Here is a 17,977-nt window from a genome sequence, read left to right as displayed (position 1 = left end):
ATAATAATGGCCGGTACAGCTGCGCCTATGAATGCATTTTGTTCTTGTAGTCGCTAGGCTGAGAACTTTAGTTTTGGAAACATACACATGTAGAGGCATAAAGTAAGTGTGTGCGGTTATATGTACATACATACATACATATGTATATTCGAATATGCATTGTTTTGCTTAGAATAGAAACATCTACGTACATACATTGTCCCAACATATGTATATGCTTACTTACATACATACCTCTGTACATATATGTAAACGCATACGGTTTAGATCATCCTTGGTATAGAACCACTTTGTCAACAGCTGTATTGAAAGGAATGATCAAGGCGAATTCATTACAGCAGAGAATCAAGGATGATAGAACTCAATTTGCCTTGCACCATTGTGATCAGTCTCCGTATTCAGTTTGTTTATATTTACGTGAATGGTTTCAAATTAAACTGAAGCTGAACTTGTGAACATAAATTAGAAGAAAATAATTAGAAGTTACTCATTTTTTGAATTCCATTGAGTTAAATTCGTTAGTACTGTCGAGGGGATAAGATCATGTCGTTTAAGTTCTCTGATCAAAGGTTGGAATATGATGGCTCTGCAAACAGCGAGGTGATTTTTACGCCAGATAAAAAGGCGTACACAGAGGACAACATATTGATTTACAATATTTTCGTATACAACATTCCAAGAAGGGTAAGAGCTATAATTTTATTATTATTGTTAATGGAATTTTTTTCTAAATTATGAATATCATGTGTTGCTGCAGATGAAGGACGCCGATATAACTTGTTATTTTTCTAAGTTTGGCGTGATTTCAGAAGTACGACTGGTGGATGATAAAAAGAGATCTCGTCGTTCTTCGCCGACAGTAGGATTTGTGAACTTTGTCGAACCAGAAAGTGCTTACAGGTAAAATACTTTAAACGAAAACGAAGTACCCCCTGATTTCTCATAAAATATTTAGAGTATTGCAGAAATTTAATCATCGTATACGAGGTTCACGTATTGGCGTTAAAGCTGGCAATAGTTGGAATCAGCCTGATGCCGAAAAGGCATGTAGCCAAGTGGTACTTGGAACCCAACAAAAGAAAGTTGAGGCTTCGAACTTTGATACGAAATTTACTAGTCTGAATATGCTATCGTTAAATGATGATTGCTTAGATATTATTTGTGGCCTATTAGTGCTACGAGATCAAATACGTTTTGCGCGAGTATGTAATCGTTTTCAAGAAATATTCAGAATGTTATCCAGGCGCGCATATAAAAGGTTCGAGTTTTGTAAACTCTTAGGGATGACATTATGGGAGATACGCGACTTCTTTCGTTTTGCCGGCGAAAATATTGAGGAAGTGACGGGCGATGTACCATATAAGAATCGTGAACGCATCATTACATTTATTAGAACGTGCTGCGTCAACTTAAAACGAATCACATTATTCGATAGTAAAATGGAGACCGATTGTTTGAAGAAATTATTTCGCAGCTTCCCTCTATTACGGGAGTTACATTTGCATAGTTGCGGTATAGATGACCTCTCAATACAATCTCTCCAATATTTGACTCAATTAGAGAGTCTGACACTCTCCGAGAACTATGAGCTAACAGGTAAAACAGTTAGTCTTATAACGAAAAACGTGCCCTTAAAATATGAATACGTACATAAATATTTATATTTTCTTTGTTTGCAGGCAAATTTATGAACTCGTTAGTACAGCTGAAGTATCTAAATTTGCGTGGTTGTAGAAATATTCAAACTTCCAATTTGGTTGAAATATGCAGTTCCATGCCGAGCTTAAAATCGCTTGACATACGTTGTTGTGAACGGCTATCGCCAATCTTTTTCGACACCATGGCAGAACATTGTCAGCAACTCGAAACATTGAAAATGTCTTGCCCAGATTTTCCATACGAGCATGTAACATTATTACCTCGACTGAAACACATTGAATTGTTACTGCACACATCTTTTTCGATATCACATACACAGATTTTTTTGAAATTGGTCGAAAATAAGTCACAGCAATTAGAAAGCTTAAAAATCTATGGCAAAAATTCAATCAATCCGCAAGAAATAAGTTTCATATCAAAATTGGAAAAATTGAAATCATTATATTCCACAAATAATCAAGCAATCGACGATAACGCGCTTCGAAAACTGTGCCAATTAGAGCAACTTGAAGAGCTGGTTATCGAAAGCAGTCCCAATATAACAAATGAAGCTGTGATAATACTGTTGCGAAGTTGCAAGCGTCTGCGTCATTTAAATATACAATTTTGCCAAAAAATTACTTGTGACTTCGTTTTAGAAGCCATAAATATATTAAAAAACCGTAAAGACAGATCTCATCTTCCATTCGTCCTTTTTGTATATGGAACATCTATAGATAAATATGGAATGTCCGAGGTGTGTATTAGGAATATTGACAGTAGCGGTAATTTTCGTATCTTTTCACTTTTTCCTTTCATGCAGTGTCAGAAATACATGGAGGCTGAGAAAGAGTCACTAATCAAAATAGTGTTCGAAGTACTAATTATTGATATAGGAATTCCTGACGTCGAATACGACATTTGGGATACCGATGATTGGTACAAATATAGCGATGATTGGCGATATTCTAACCGATGAGGATGATGATTTCTACTTCCCAGTCTCGGATATGGAAGATTATGATCGCTTTTTCAATGAAATAGTTTAAGTTAATTTCATTTTAAACAATTATAAAACAAAATTATAATATATACGGACTAGCGATAATACTTACGGGGTTATACGCAGTTATGAAGCAAATAAAAGACGGGTTGTCAAGGATTTATCCTGAAGAAACTTCAGAATATTTTAATTTGAAAATTTTTGGCGGTTATAAAAGCATCCTTCAAGAACGTAACAAAATTTTTTATTTATGAAAATGTTGATTATAGAGCGCGCTGCAGGCGATTTCTGGAACCTCCTTTAAAAAAAGACGATTTACGGTGTACATCGTAACTCAGAATTGGATTATCTGAAATCAAAAAACCAATCAAATTTTGTTAATATTTTAGATTATCTAGTAATTAATCGTTCGGCTAATCAAAATAGTGAATTTTCACAAAATGGCAGCTTTTAAAAGAAATGATTTCGATTTTTACGTTAAAATTTGGCCGTAAATTGATTATAAAATGGAAAATAAGTATCAGATTTACAAAAGGAACGATTAATTACTAGAAAATGTATCTTTAAAGATTGAGTTAAAACGGTTGACCGATCAAACAAGCCGTTTTCGAGATATCGTGTACACCTACTTGAAAAATGCCGTTTTGAAAAAAAACACGTTTAAAGTTTCAATACCTACCTTAAAACGTGCCGAGGCATCTCTACATATTTAGGTATAACTCCGAAAGTATTGCTTAGATCTACTTCAAATTTCGTGCGTACACTTTTGAATATATGTACATTACAAAAATGCAATAAAATGCAGTTTGTTTTACGGAAGGTTTCACTTCTATCGCGTCTAACCGTTAGACTGGTATTTTTATTTTTTCTGTCGAAATTCACGACACTTTATTTTATTATTTTTCGGCATAATTGCGGTAAATATTTAAAAATGAAAATATTTACGAATATAAAAATACGGACGCAATACAGCACACGCGGTTGCTATTATGAGCGTCGTAACGCGTATAATACACAGACGTACTAACATACACGCAAACATTCGTAGGGCGCTTGGTTTGAATTTTTTATACATATGTATGTATGCCATGATGCAAAGAATAATGAGATGGCGCCCATCGTGGTCCCGTTACTTTGCGCTCAGCGAATTTGACAACTAGTTACGTGATTTTAGCTCCAGTATGGCCAGATTACCATTTTCGTAACTTGATTTAGCATTTTTTTTTTGTTATTTTTATTATTTTTTGTCTCGGAGTTTTAGTTCTTTCTTCATGACATTTTTCTAGCTGTTCTAATTAAAATGTCATGTTTATAATTTTGTAAAATATACATTTTTTAATAATTTTTTAAATAATTCACTCAGTTTTATTTAGCTTTACTTTTTTTTAACATCTGGTGGCATTGCCCGTGATTGCCGGTGCTGTTGGTGTTCTTCTGCTTTCGGCAGTCAAATCTCTCTCTCGCTACTGCAGAGTTGCCTAGCTTTGGATATAAAAACGCACTAAATGCCCATTTAAAGAAAATAAAACACGAAATTTTTATTGTGTTAAGTAAGAACTTTGTATGCGTGACAAATTGTCTGTAGAATGTGCGTTTTTTTTAAATAAATGTGTTAATCTTATGTACAATTTAATTTATGAGTTTTTTTTGTTAAGCGAAACTCTTTCGTTAAGGGAACGACTTTTTTGCTATATTTGAAGTTATGTAACTAAATAGATAAGGTACTCTTTTTGTAAAAATGTCAGTATGGTTTCTTTAGTATTTTCTGGTATTTTGTTGCTTATTTTTACTATGAATATACCTCTTGATGCTCTATGTCTCACTAAGGATTGATGACCGGAAGAAACGATTACACCTCTATGGTTTCGATTCGCATTCAATAAATTCAAAGGCTTTTTAAAATGTGTTAAAAGAATTTCACTCTTAAGAAGAGTTGAGAAAGGGGCATTTAATATTTTTGCATAGCCTTAAATGGAGCCAAAAATTAAATTTGCACTTTCAAATTATCAAATTTTATAAGAGTAAAAAAATTTTCATTAGCACTAAAATCTTCTCAGAGTGGCCTTTTTTAAACTTCTTTTGTATAATAATACAGTTTTTTTTCAACCTAAAGTCTCGGTAGCCTTAAATTAAAAACAAAAAGAAACAAACACCAAACTTAAAAATTGTCGCATTTTCGGTATAAAAAAGCACTAAATTTATTACGAAGAGCAAATGGTTGGCAATACTGCACAACTCTGCAAGCGTGACGTCACGTACGCTCTGATGGGCGCAATCTTCTTTCTATCATTCTTGTATGTATGCTATACTATGGCCTAGCCCATGATTCAATTATTAAAGGTTTGCTCACTAGTGACATTCGAATTTTGACACTCCCTTACAAAAGGTTGTATTTAAGAAGGTCCATAAAAAGGAAAAAATTAAATCCTTTTTGGTAAAAATGGTAGCAAAATAGTATTTTGTTACTTAAATGGAAACAAACTGCGAACGGTTTAAAAAATAAATTTTAATTAATACTTGAATGTAAATAATGGTATAGATAGAAGTGATTAGCGGAAATTGCCAAGTCTAATATTAAAACAAGAAATTATTTCACATAATCCAAGATTTTATTTTGTGAATCGATTTTTAAATTTAAAATCAATCGCAACGTTTCGCCAATATGAAACTATTTTGTTAAAAATAAAGAAATAATTGGCACGTACTCTTCTGTTAGGTGTTTCACCGAGATCCTCCTCCTATTTGTAGCGCGCGTTCCACAATTGGAATACCCTACAGTTTTAAGCCGATTCCGGTAGATGGTTTTTTATGAGAAGCTCTTTCATACTGGTACTGTGCTTTTCTAAGCCTCCTCTGGACACTTCATCCATCCATAGGAAGGTGGGCTCATTGGAAACAAGTTCTGCCAACTTTTTTATAATGAGGTCTGCAATGTAATCGATTGCGTCGGGACTATTCAATAATTCTCCCTGCTGTAACTCTTTAGCAAACGCTAGCTCTTTGCAAAACATGAGTTCCGTATAAATCACCACATCATAAGAAATAAAGCTTTTTAAATTCTCGATCTCGATCTCGGATTGCGTCAAATACTCTATCATATCCTGACCTAAGCGGTATCTATTTCATGTCATACTACCATAGTTCTGAAAATACCGATGACAACTCTTGAGCGAGTTGTTGCTCGTAAGCAGTCCATTTTGAAAATGAAATGTTTTTTCTACAAATTTTACTTTTCCTCCACTTTTAGTAAAAATTTCTAGAGCTAGCAACCCAGTGTCTTGCTAAGGGAGCCGATTTGTCAAGAGGGAATGAGAAAGCTGCTTACTGAGCAAACCTTTTATTATTGAATCATGGGCCTAGCCTATGTACGTACATACATATTTGTGTTCTGAACTTCCAGCAAAACAATGCTTATTAATATACACATATGCATCTACATACAACCGCACACACAGGCCACTCACTTTATTCCTGTAAATGCGTATGTCGACCAAAGCTAAAATTCTATGCCTAGCGACTACAAGAACAAAATGCATTAATAGGCGCAGGCGTAGCGGCCATCATCCTAGTTGCCATAGCGCTGAACCATCGCGGCGGCGCCGAACAGTTTCAACTATTGTACTGTGCAACAAAAACTCATCATCAAAAAATTGATTTATAAATTCGAGCTCATAGTTCTAAGAGCAAGTACTTTCATTCATAAAACGAGCCGCCCATATGCTAATTTTCTCGACAATTCGAAAATAGTCAATATTGGAATATTTCGCGTAGAATTATTTGCCAATATTAAATTTTTGTCAAGTCGAGTGCCCGCGGTTCCGTAAATATGTTTGCACCCATATATGTATGGGCAGCTCTGCCTGTTCAAGGTTACTGTACATTAGGCCGGGTCGATTTGTGGGAAGGCAAAAAAATCGCCAATTGCTCTGTGAAAATCATATTCTAGGGATCAGAATAAGAAATTTTGCCGAAGGAACCATACCTCTAACACGATTTCTGATGTCCCCCAATATGGGTCGAACTTTTTAGTTTCTTTTCTATAACTCACATTCATTCATTTACATATGTTCTGACTAAATAAATTTCTTAAGAGAAAAAATAGATAATATTATAAATAAATAAAAATAAAGAAAAAACATAGCCATTTAGCTGATTTTTTCATGTAAAGGCCAAAAATGGTGATATCTTGAAATTGGGGGACATCAGAATTCGTTTTAGAGGTATGGTTCCTTCGGCAGAGTTTCTTATTTTGATCCCTAGAATACGATTTTCATAGAGCAATGAGCGATTTTTAAATCGACCCGCCCTACTGTACATGCAATGCTGTGCCTATGAATGCGCGCTAGATTTCTTGAGAAATTTTACCGTATGTTTTGCTGTGGCGAGGCACATATGTACATAGACACAACATATATACATATATCCGCATATATACATACATATATAAATTCACAAATTTAAATTTGCTTATGCCATCCTTCCGTGTGCCTGGTAATGAAGCATTTTCTATGCATACATATATATACGTATATCTTTTTTCTTCTTCTTTTTGGTGTCGCTTTTTCGTTTCATCGAGTCTCAAATCACTCCCAATGATTCTAAAGAGGTTTTCACTTCAAAAAAATCGATTTTTTTGAAAGTCATAACTGCGTATAACCCCTTAAAAGAATAGGCTATTGAGAAAACAATTTAATTTTTATCGTAAGTCGACTTAAGCTATATGGCATACGCCTCAGAAATTTATTATGAACAAATTTATAACCTACCTAACTTGGTGAGTGACGTCGATGTTGAGCAGGCGCCTATGGAGCAGCTTTGTCAATTGGTTCGCTACATACTGTGTATGTGGAACGATAAATATTTATTTATAATTTGAATTAAGTCTTCGAACATTTTTCCAACTCTAATTTTGTTTGAAATAAATATGAGATGAATGAAATATGAGTGGTTTGAAATATTAATAAGGGTAACTTTTTGGCAAATAAGTGGTAAATTAAAATTCAAAATTGAATTCACTTCTTATTGGGCAATGTGAAAAGTTAAGATTATTTCTTTATTTGCAACTGGCGAATAAGTGGTACCAAGTTGAGCTCCTATACAGCAACATTTACATATTTTTTTACAATTTGGTGATTTGAATGTCGAAATTTCACAAATAGGGCAATAAAAAAAATCGAACTCCACCGTGTCCATCGGTCACAATTAGGGACATCGAAATGTCACTCTGTAGTCAACTATTTTCAAAATATTCTTATCACCACTAAAACTTACCTAAATCTGCAATTGGTTGAGGCGAAATCAAGACCATAGCCGCAAGATTAATTATTTGTCGATTAGTCATGCCGTAACCACAAATAGCTGATATTGAAGTGGAATTAATGACAACATTTGCATTTTGTCATGAAAACATGGATAATTTTCTACTAAGTCAATTAATTTTTCGTCGTTCATTTCTAATATTCAAATTTTTATCGCAAATATCAATTCAGAAATGGAAACTGTTGAGCACTTTCTATGTAAATGTCCGGGTTTGGCAGCTATACGATTAAGGTCACTGGGTACTGCTCTCTTCGACAGCTTGGGGCAATGCGCCAACTTAATTTTTTTAACACGATTTGCTATATTTTATGAATTTTTTTTTTAATCTAATACAACAAACAGAGTGAGATTTTTCGACACATGTAGAAAGCGTTTAACTTAGTCTCAGGAAAAGTCTCTGAGACTCGGTAGATTTTGGTTTCGGCATTCAATATTTCATTTCTTATAAGATATTTAATGAATTAAAATGTGTAAGCACGAAATAAATTCGTAAGTGAACTTTAAAAATATTTTTTTTTTAAATATTTTTTTCACTTAATTCTCTTTTTACATGAATGAATAAATTTTTTGGGAATATATCTATCGAGTATAGGACTTAGGATTATAATTGAGTTACACATATTTTTTTAAATTTGAAATAAAATAATTGTAATAAATGGTTTTTTTGTATTTAAGGGGTTATACGCAGTTATGACTTTCAAAAAAATCGATTTTTTTTATTGCATTTTTGTAATGTACATACAATGTTTTCATCGACTTCAAAGCTGCATTCAACAGTACGGAAAGGAGTTACCTGTATGCCGCTGTGTCTGAATTTGGTATCCCCGCAAAACTAATATGGCTATGTAAGATGACGTTGCTCAACACCAGCAGCGCCGTCAGAATTGGGAAGGACCTCTCCGAGCCGTTTGATACCAAACGAGGTTTCAGACAGGGTGACTCACTGTCGTGTGACTTCTTTAACTTGATGTTGGAGAGCATCGTACGAGCCGCAGAACTTAATCGCTCAGGCACAATATTTTATAAGAGCGTACAATTGTTGGCGTATGCCGATGATATCGATATCATCGGCCTTAACAACCGCGCTGTTAGTTCTGCCTTCTCCAAACTGGATAAAGAGGCAAAGCGAATGGGTTTGGTGGTGAACGAGGACAAAACGAAGTACCTCCTGTCTTCAAACAAACAGTCGGCGCACTCGCGTATCGGCACCCACGTCACTGTAGACAGTTATAATTTCGAGGTTGTAAAAGACTTCGTTTATTTAGGAACCAGCATTAACACCGATAACAATGTCAGCCTTGAAATCCAACGTAGAATCTCTCTTGCCAACAAGTGCTACTTTGGACTAAGTAGGCAACTGAGCAGTAAAGTCCTCTCTCGACGAACAAAACTAACACTCTACAAGACTCTCATCATGCCCGTCCTGACGTATGGCGCAGAAGCTTGGACGATGACAACATCCGATGAAGCGACGCTTGGAGTGTTCGAGAGAAAGATTCTGCGTAAGATTTTTGGACCTTTGCACGTTGGCAACGGCGAATATCGCAGACGATGGAACGATGAGCTGTATGAGCTTTACGACGACATAGACATAGCGCAGCGAATAAAGATCCAGCGGCTACTTTGGCTGGGTCATGTCGTCCGAATGGATACAAACGCTCCGGCTTTGAAAGTATTCGATGCGGTACCAGCTGGTGGTAGCAGAGGAAGAGGAAGGCCTCCTCTGTGTTGGAAAGATCAGGTGGAGAAGGACTTGGCTTCACTTGGTGTGTCCAATTGGCGCCGGTTAGCACGAGAAAGAAACGACTGGCGCGCTTTGTTAAGCTCTGCCAAAATCGCATAAGCGGTTATCGCGCCAATTAAGAAGAATGTACATATATTCAAAAATATACACACGAAATTTGAAGTAGATCTAAGCAATACTTTCGGAGTTATACCTAAATATGTAGAGATGCCTCGGCACGTTTTAAGGTAGGTATTGAAACTTTAAACGTGTTTTTTTCAAAACGGCATTTTTCAAGTCGGTGTACACGATATCTCGAAAACGGCTTGTTTGATCGGTCAACCGTTTTAACTCAATCTTTAAAGATACATTTTCTAGTAATTAATCGTTCCTTTTGTAAATCTGATACTTATTTTCCATTTTATAATCAATTTACGGCCAAATTTTAACGTAAAAATCGAAATCATTTCTTTTAAAAGCTGCCATTTTGTGAAAATTCACTATTTTGATTAGCCGAACGATTAATTACTAGATAATCTAATATATTAACAAAATTTGTTTGGTTTTTTGATTTCAGATAATCCAATTCTGAGTTACGATTTACACCGTAAATCGTCTTTTTTTAAAGGAGGTTCCAGAAATCGCCTGCAGCGCGCTCTATAATCAACATTTTCATAAATAAAAAATTTTGTTACGTTCTTGAAGGATGCTTTTATAACCGCCAAAAATTTTCAAATTAAAATATTCTGAAGTTTCTTCAGGATAAATCCTTGACAACCCGTCTTTTATTTGCTTCATAACTGCGTATAACCCCTTAAAAGTAGCCAAAAAAGCCTCGAAAAGTGCGTTTCTCTTGCCCTAAAACCAAATACAAGTTGGCGAAACAAAGTCGTTTATGTTTGTTAAGAACAAATTGACACCTACATAACTGGCATTCTTAAAATCATAATAAATTTCAATTCCACATTTCCAGGAACGAGCCAAGGTAACGCGATTATTTTAATGTAGATAAGGACCTTCAAAGAACAACTGAAGCCATCGACTTTCGTCAATCTTAAATTGAACTTAGGGTAAGCATATTTCAGTTACCAAAAATCCTTCTACATAAATATATTTTTGATATTCCCGAAAACAATTAAAAAAATGCTAACCTACCTATTTACGAATGACGGCACGCCCACTGTATACAAAAACTACATACAAATTCAGGAGCTCGGCTTATCAACAGTTGTATCGAAAGAAATAGCAATAATTTCTTGTCAAACAGCTTTAATTTAGTGACAAACTACCTGACCAACTTAAAAGGGATCACATTGGACAATAGTAAAATGTGGCTTGAATTACTGAATAAGTTACTTCGCGGTTTTGCTACAGTACGAGAATTACATTTGCATGATTGTGCTAAAATAGTTGTTGCTATAACGAAAACTCATCTTTAAAATATGAATACACACACATACATACATACATTTTCATATTTTACATTCATGCATATTTACATTTTCTTTGTCCGCAAGTAAAATCTCTTTCGACGCCATGGCAGAATATTGTGAGAAACTCGAAATACTGAAACTGTCTTGCCCATATTTTTCAAATGAAATATTTTAACGGAGGATTTGTTAAATTCAAATTGAAAATTTATTTTACTTCTCTTTGTCTAGAGCGTTATTTTTAACAGTTTCTTTCTGAATTTTTCGTGTTTGCACTGATCACTGAGCTTCAAAAAAACATTTAGTTTCCTAACTTTGGAGCAGGCACAATCGAAAATATTGTAGAGAAATGTGTTGTAATTTGTATCTAAATAAATCTTTAAATTTATAAAAAAGAAAATATCCATACCAAAATTTAAACTACACACCATTTGTAATTGGTAGGTGGCGAATTCGCAATGAACTTGGCAGACATCAAAAAAGGAACAGGGTCGCAATATTGCTGTAATTGTTGAGTGCGGTGAACACACGTCAACACTCAATAGGGATCTTGTAATTAATTATACATCTTCTGAACAATTATTTCATCATTAAAGGAACCTTTTTGAACCAAATGGAAATGTTGGCACAAAGGAATCAATTCATGCGTCGCCAGCTGATTCCAAGTAGAAAGGGTTAGAATGTTTTAGTAAGGTATACTGGTGATAAATAGAGTGCTAGTTATGTTCCTTGAAAGTATTTGCAAAAATTCAAATGTGGAATATTTTTTAAGCTGTCGGATGAATGCTTGGAGCTATCCGTAGCAAAGGAGATCTGAACGATCACAAGACTCCATAAGAATTTAAGCACAGTCAGCGAAAGTACATCGTAGGTAGAATAGTTATTGTACAGTGAGATGTATTAATATAGAATATTAAATATAATTTCTTCAATAACTTTTATGTAGCTTAAAATACTGAGCTTTTGCAAAGTTCTGGGAATATTGCAGGCGACACCAAGTAGATTACTCAGACGAGATTGATGCATAAGAGGAAATGAATATTGAGGAGATGAGTCCGGCTATTGAAATACTTGACACATCACATCCGTATAATTGTGTATTTCTCCACGAGGATGCCCTGTAATCTATTTGGATGCATCCACGCACGGTACTACGGTATTTGCACGATTCTATGGTGACGGTACAATCCGTTGCAAAATATCGCTTCTAAAACGTGATGATCTTTAATTCAAAATGAAGGTTACTTCAAGATTTTTCATTTTTTTTCTTTAAGTTTTCTATTGATTCATAAAAATAAGTTAATTCCAAATATAACACAAACGTGATAAAATGTTTTAAGAGTTTTGTTTTCATTTGAAGCTATCACCATTTTCTTCGTACTTCTGCAACTCCATTAGAATTTGATAGCACAATGTACTCGAGATTTATTCTATACATTTATTTTTACAATTTTTCTAATTAACACCTTGCAAGAATTTGGATAAGAAGTCTGTTGGCTTAGGATCTTGGCTCTCCTTCCAATAACGCATTATGTGACCCTTCTGCTTCCATATTTCGACTGTCTCCTTCAGCTCCATTTGACCCTGTAAAAGTAGTTTTTAATAAATCAAAATTATTAGAATAATCATACTTTTTATATGTATTTTATAAACAACTACGTTAAACTATGTTGTTGGCAATAACATGGCATGTTGGCATGATTACCATTCGGAAGTGCGCAGTTTCGAATCTCCGTACCCAAACATCAAATAAAAGAATAAGTTTTTTCTAATAGCGTTGACCCCTCGGCACGCAATGGCAAACCTTCGGGTTGATTTCTGCTATGAAAAATCCCATAAAAAACCATCTGCCGTTCGGAGTTGCCTTAAAACTGTAGATCCCTTCATTTGTGGGACAACATCAAGACGCACGCTATATATAGGAGAAGGAGCTCGTTCAAACACCCAAAAAAGGTTGTAAGCACCAATTATATATACAGGGTGCATACGGGTTTTGAGCACCTGCATTGATATGAATATAACTTTCCGAAACCATTTTTTTTCTTTTTGCTCTTTTTCAGATAGGACATGGAGGACTTCAATTTAACTCAAGAAATGAAGATATGTGCAGTTATCGTCTTTAAATGTGCAAAACATATCGATTTAAAAATCTCTAATTTTTTTAAGTGCGTCGTTCATGCATTCAGAAGGTTCTCTGAGAGGTGGAATTATAAGGCTGCGATGCAGAATATGTTGCTAAACGCAAAAAATACGAGGTACGCCCTGCCACCGTTCGATCTGCAGAATTTAATCGACAAGTGCGAGCGATCATTGTCAAGGACCCTTCAAAATCAGAAGGCCCTTGTGAGGGAGCTTAATGTTTCTGAGCGTCTTACCCGTTGAGTTGTCGCAGAAGACAGTTTATGTCGAAGCGCCTGAGAGCACCGAACTTATGGCCACCTAACTTCGCAGACCTCAATCCACTGGATTACTACGTATGGGGTGTATTTGAACGTGAAACCAATAAGCGTCCTCATAACAAAATTTCTTCTCTGATGGCTGTAATTAATACCGTTATGGTTTATTGAATAAAGAGCATTTGATTCGCATGCAATCGTTTCCGGACTCGGTTCGAGAAGGTTATTGCAGCTAATGGAAATTTTATTGAATGACTTTATAGATATATAATAATTTAATGATGTATACAAAATTACAGAAGTTTCATTAAGTATTGTTCAAAATAAAATCTAATTAGTTTTACTCTCAAACTATCAAGTTGCCCTTAAATCGTATGCAACCTGTATATATGTATTTTTACAAAAAAATAGTTCTTTATAAAAGTTCAGCTCGTTGGGGACAGAATTTAAACCTGTAGGGGTCCACCTTCCATGGTGGATTCATACAAGGTGGACTTAATACAGCAGCCGATTTTTTATTTTTTTTCGCGCCATCTGATGGTTTGTATCAGTGATGCGCTTTTTTGCTTCCCCTTCTGAATAGGCTGTTTTGAGTGACGTCAGCAACTAAATAATCTTTTGTGTCTAAGTCATTTTTTTTCGGTGTTGACTTCACGGCCTACTGATGGCGCAATCGTGTATTCTATTATTTTCGATTCTGAAGTTTTGACATACAAATCACTAAATTGCAAAAACAAAATATATGCAAATGCCGGTTTCCCTGTAGTGAATTCACCATATATGAATTTGCCTTGGCGTCTTCTCACCAAAAGCAGAGAATGTGAGCAACATGGCATTGCCAACGAAAAATAATTCATTTATATTTTGGTCTTAGGACTGTAATACTTTAGTTTATCGATAGGCCTTTTCCACTTCTTTGATCGACTAACTTAATGAAAAATTAATTTGTGGAAGCACCAACAAAAGGCCTCTTCTATTCGCCACTTCTCTAATCGACTAACTTAACGAAAAATTTGCATGTGAAAGCAACAACAAAGTTTTCGTGCAAGATTCGCCGCAAGCGAGTATTGTCATTACCTCATTAGACTGGTATAACTCACTGTCGTACAAACACATGCAATTTAAGGCAGCTCTATTGCCGTGTTACCAATATATGTTCATTTACACCAAATGCTTCATCTATTCGCCACTTGCTAACGCTGTGCGAAAAAATAAGTCTGATGTTTAAAATAACATCGAAATTTTTACGAGTTCAAAAAGTATGGGGAAAATTACAGCCTTATGTGAAGTAAGAAGTATTGGATTCAAAAATGTGCATGCCACGAATGTTTCGCTTATTATGTCGGAATGGTTTGTCTAAAAGAGCATATTTTTGTTTAAAAGAATTTATCAGTTGGTATTAACTAATTTTATAAAAAAAAGTTATGTTCAAATACCATACATTGCTGGTATGAATGTGTGATGTATCGCTTAAAAAGAAATATAATCACTCATAACCACCAAGGCGTCACTATTTTGTTTCCCTAGATCTCAGGAACCCATAGCGGCTATAGGTGGCTAGGGATTGCATTTTTTGGAAGCAGTGCATGCCCTAATCAAAAATCGGAGTGGGAGGTACATTGGTCGTCGTCTCTTTCATCTAATGACAGACTCAGGAAACGGGGCGAGTCCTGGAGAAAAAGGGGTGTTAGACGAGTGAGATTGAGGGAGCATGTGAATAGGCGGTTGGTGTCGTTTGGTGTGCGTGGTACCTTCACAATTCTGGACAAATAACAGTTTTAACCCACTACAATATCCGGAACATGGAAATGGACCCAATTCCTGGGTACTAGTTTAATTTGATATAATATACGGAAAATAATGGATATACTAGTAGCAACTACTTTATAAAAGTTTACAATAAACCATTAAATTACTTGTCTGTTTTAACAACTAATTTTGTCAATTTGCGTTATCTGAACTTGCTGTATTTTGTCCGTCCAAATACGGACATTCCAGCATGCCTTTGTGGGAACTTCTTTGATCTGATAAGAAAACGTACCCAAATTCCCCCATCATTCACCGTAACTATGCTCAGATAGGTTAAACCGTAAAACAAGTAGGCGTAACTCTTAATAAATTAGAGAATTGCTGTAAACAATAAATGATGTGACGTATCAGAGCAGAACTTTATGAAAATGATCCTGAATAATATCAATGAATATTCTTAGCCTTGACTGAAGAAATTGCATATGTCAACAAACAACGGCTCTTCGATGCTTACCTTTATGACCAGCATGTCAATTACACGCACATCCGTCACATTACGATGCTTTTCAAATTCTTCACGTAATTTAGTGCGGCACTGCTCCACCGTTTTGGGGATGTCGTAGTCCATTACTGCATATAAGAAAGTTTATGTTAGTTGTAAGAAAAGTGTCTACTGCGATGATGTATGCTTGTGTGGCAGTCGTTGCGTTAGAGATCAACTGTGGTACAGGATCTGTATTTATGCTTCTTTATGCCTTTAGCAACAACTCTGTCGCTTCCAATTTACTTGCGGCGGTCGATGACATAACAAACATTGTGACAACCTTCATGCACTTACCAATATACGGGATTTGCCGATACCAAGCTTTATAAAGATTCAACGCACGTTTACGCGCTTCTTCGCGATCCACTGACAAGATGGGACGCACTTGCTGCACAGCTTTCCTTACGGCTTCACGTCCGGCCATTGCTTCGATTTCGGCAAACAAAGAAAATTTCGTTCAACTATGCAAGAAACACAGCAAAAATTCAGATATATGAAGTTGACAGTGAATTTCGCAAACAGCTGATTTTCAGAGGGTGTCGATGGTGCTGCCAATAAAAAAAAAAAAGTTAAATTAAGTTTAGTTCACTGAATGTTACGATATTACTAATTTCATATATCGATAACATCTGTCGATTGAAATGGATAAATTTACCGAAAATAGGAGGAATAGTAATACGGTTAAGCGTTAGAAGCCAGATAGGTGAAAAATACAATTGCTTTGTTTTTTAAATATTATATACAATAATATACATCTATATATATAAAAGAAAGTCATGTTAGTTACATTATTTATAACTCGAGAACGGCTGAACCGATGGCTGAAAATTGGTGGAGAGGTAGCTTAGAACCAGGAGACGGACATAGGATATTTTTTATCCCATTCGAACGCGTTTCCGTGAAGTCACTATAAAATGTGGAATGATATGGAATAACAACACGCAAATGCCAGCTAAACGTAATTTTGTCTATGGTTAAGTAGAAAATTTGATAATATAAATTTTGTCAGAAATATATAATCACAGTAATTTGTATTCTCTTTGAATCATCATTATCAATGCCGTGACCAAGACTATCGAATCTCTCCCGACAAAGCCGTAATGCAATAAGGATACGAAACATTGCGAATGAAACGACTGAAGAAGCACAAGGAATTGCCCGTGAAGAGCGCTGCGTTAGTATGGCTCGACTTCGTGCTTCTCAATCACAAGAGCAACCGTGAAATAGCTCGGTTGGCAAAGCGAAATCGTCGAGCGAATAATAGAGATCAACAAGTAGATCATTTTTGACGCACAAGAAGAGAATTATCAAATGCTGATTTGAATCGAGCAGCGTTTCAATATGATTGCAACACTGATTACTGCGTGCATCCTAGCGTTTGCATTAGGCCAATGAACGTTGTTTGCGAGTATTGTGACGCATTGAAGTTTTCCGGTAAAACGGCCGGATTGTACTGCCTTAGTGGAAGAGTGAAACATAAGCCCAACAAAACTTTGCAACGGTATGCGTTCGGTGGTAAATAAATTGATGAACAATGTGATTTACGCGATGATACTCAAAGGAAAATTCGAAGGTGAAGAAGTTCTCATTCCGAGGATCCCGATGATCTCAACCGATCTTCCGTTTGAGTTTAAAATACTTCAATTTCCGACCCGTCTTGCATTCGCCATGACCATTAACAAATTACAAGGCCAATCCTTGAAAGTTTGTGGTCTGAATCTAGAAAATGAATGTTTCTCACATGGTCAATTATATGTGGCATGTTCATGGGTCGGAGAACCATCTGCGTTGTTTATTCTTGCACCTGATAATAAAACAAAAAATTTCGTGTATCACAAGGTGCTTAACTGAAGAGAGCAATCTATTAAAGCTTTATTGAAATACTTGATTAATAAAAAAATTAACTTAATAAAATCAAAAATCTGCTTTTTTATTACCTCTAGGGCGGAACAAAGTTCGCCGGTCAGCTAGTATATTACAAAATATGTTTAAATTGCATATGACAGATCATAAAATTAAAAATAAATATCTTAAATATGTTTTTATAAATATAACCTGTTTTTTGTTTTTGTGGGTAGGGAAAAATTCCTTCAGATCACTAACGGCCAGTACTGCCATTAAAAAACCACCTCATTATTACGGATATTCTTCATTTATTTTCTATTCACTGCGCAT

General features: G+C 35.3%; 2 protein-coding genes across 2 annotated transcripts; one reads left to right on the top strand and one right to left on the bottom strand.

Moving 5' to 3' along the window:
- The first annotated feature begins 363 nt into the window (after nt 1-363).
- On the top strand, nt 364-2,761 carry LOC128867772 (uncharacterized). Its single transcript, XM_054109254.1, has 5 exons — nt 364-684; nt 758-900; nt 956-1,596; nt 1,680-2,395; nt 2,462-2,761. The coding sequence occupies exons 1-5, from the start codon at nt 544-546 to the stop codon at nt 2,615-2,617; spliced, it is 1,797 nt and encodes a 598-aa protein (XP_053965229.1). The 5' UTR covers nt 364-543; the 3' UTR covers nt 2,618-2,761.
- A 9,746-nt stretch (nt 2,762-12,507) lies between these two features.
- LOC128867887 (NADH dehydrogenase [ubiquinone] 1 alpha subcomplex subunit 6) lies at nt 12,508-16,310 on the bottom strand. The gene is made up of 3 exons (XM_054109465.1): nt 16,097-16,310; nt 15,773-15,888; nt 12,508-12,697 (listed from the first exon to the last, which is right to left on the bottom strand). Exons 1-3 carry the CDS (start codon nt 16,224-16,226, stop codon nt 12,569-12,571), a joined length of 375 nt encoding a protein of 124 aa, XP_053965440.1. The 5' UTR covers nt 16,227-16,310; the 3' UTR covers nt 12,508-12,568.
- Between the last annotated feature and the right edge of the window lie 1,667 nt (nt 16,311-17,977).

Source organism: Anastrepha ludens, chromosome 6 (assembly GCF_028408465.1).
Source record: "Anastrepha ludens isolate Willacy chromosome 6, idAnaLude1.1, whole genome shotgun sequence".
In the NCBI taxonomy this organism is placed as follows: Eukaryota; Metazoa; Arthropoda; class Insecta; order Diptera; family Tephritidae; genus Anastrepha; species Anastrepha ludens.
Note: the sequence above shows the minus strand (reverse complement) of the source record. Positions and strands in the feature narration are given on the sequence as shown.

Excerpts from the sequence above, each read along its gene's own strand:
- LOC128867887 (XM_054109465.1), bottom strand. The coding sequence starts at position 16,226 with ATGGCCGGACGTGAAGCCGTAAGGAAAGCTGTGCAGCAAGTGCGTCCC. Across the intron at positions 15,889-16,096 it reads TCGGCAAATCCCGTATATTG|TAATGGACTACGACATCCCC; the intron begins GTAAGTGCATGA and ends TCTTATATGCAG. Across the intron at positions 12,698-15,772 it reads TTGACATGCTGGTCATAAAG|GGTCAAATGGAGCTGAAGGA; the intron begins GTAAGCATCGAA and ends CTACTTTTACAG.
- LOC128867772 (XM_054109254.1), top strand. The coding sequence starts at position 544 with ATGTCGTTTAAGTTCTCTGATCAAAGGTTGGAATATGATGGCTCTGCA. Across the intron at positions 901-955 it reads GAACCAGAAAGTGCTTACAG|AGTATTGCAGAAATTTAATC; the intron begins GTAAAATACTTT and ends TAAAATATTTAG. Across the intron at positions 1,597-1,679 it reads CGAGAACTATGAGCTAACAG|GCAAATTTATGAACTCGTTA; the intron begins GTAAAACAGTTA and ends CTTTGTTTGCAG.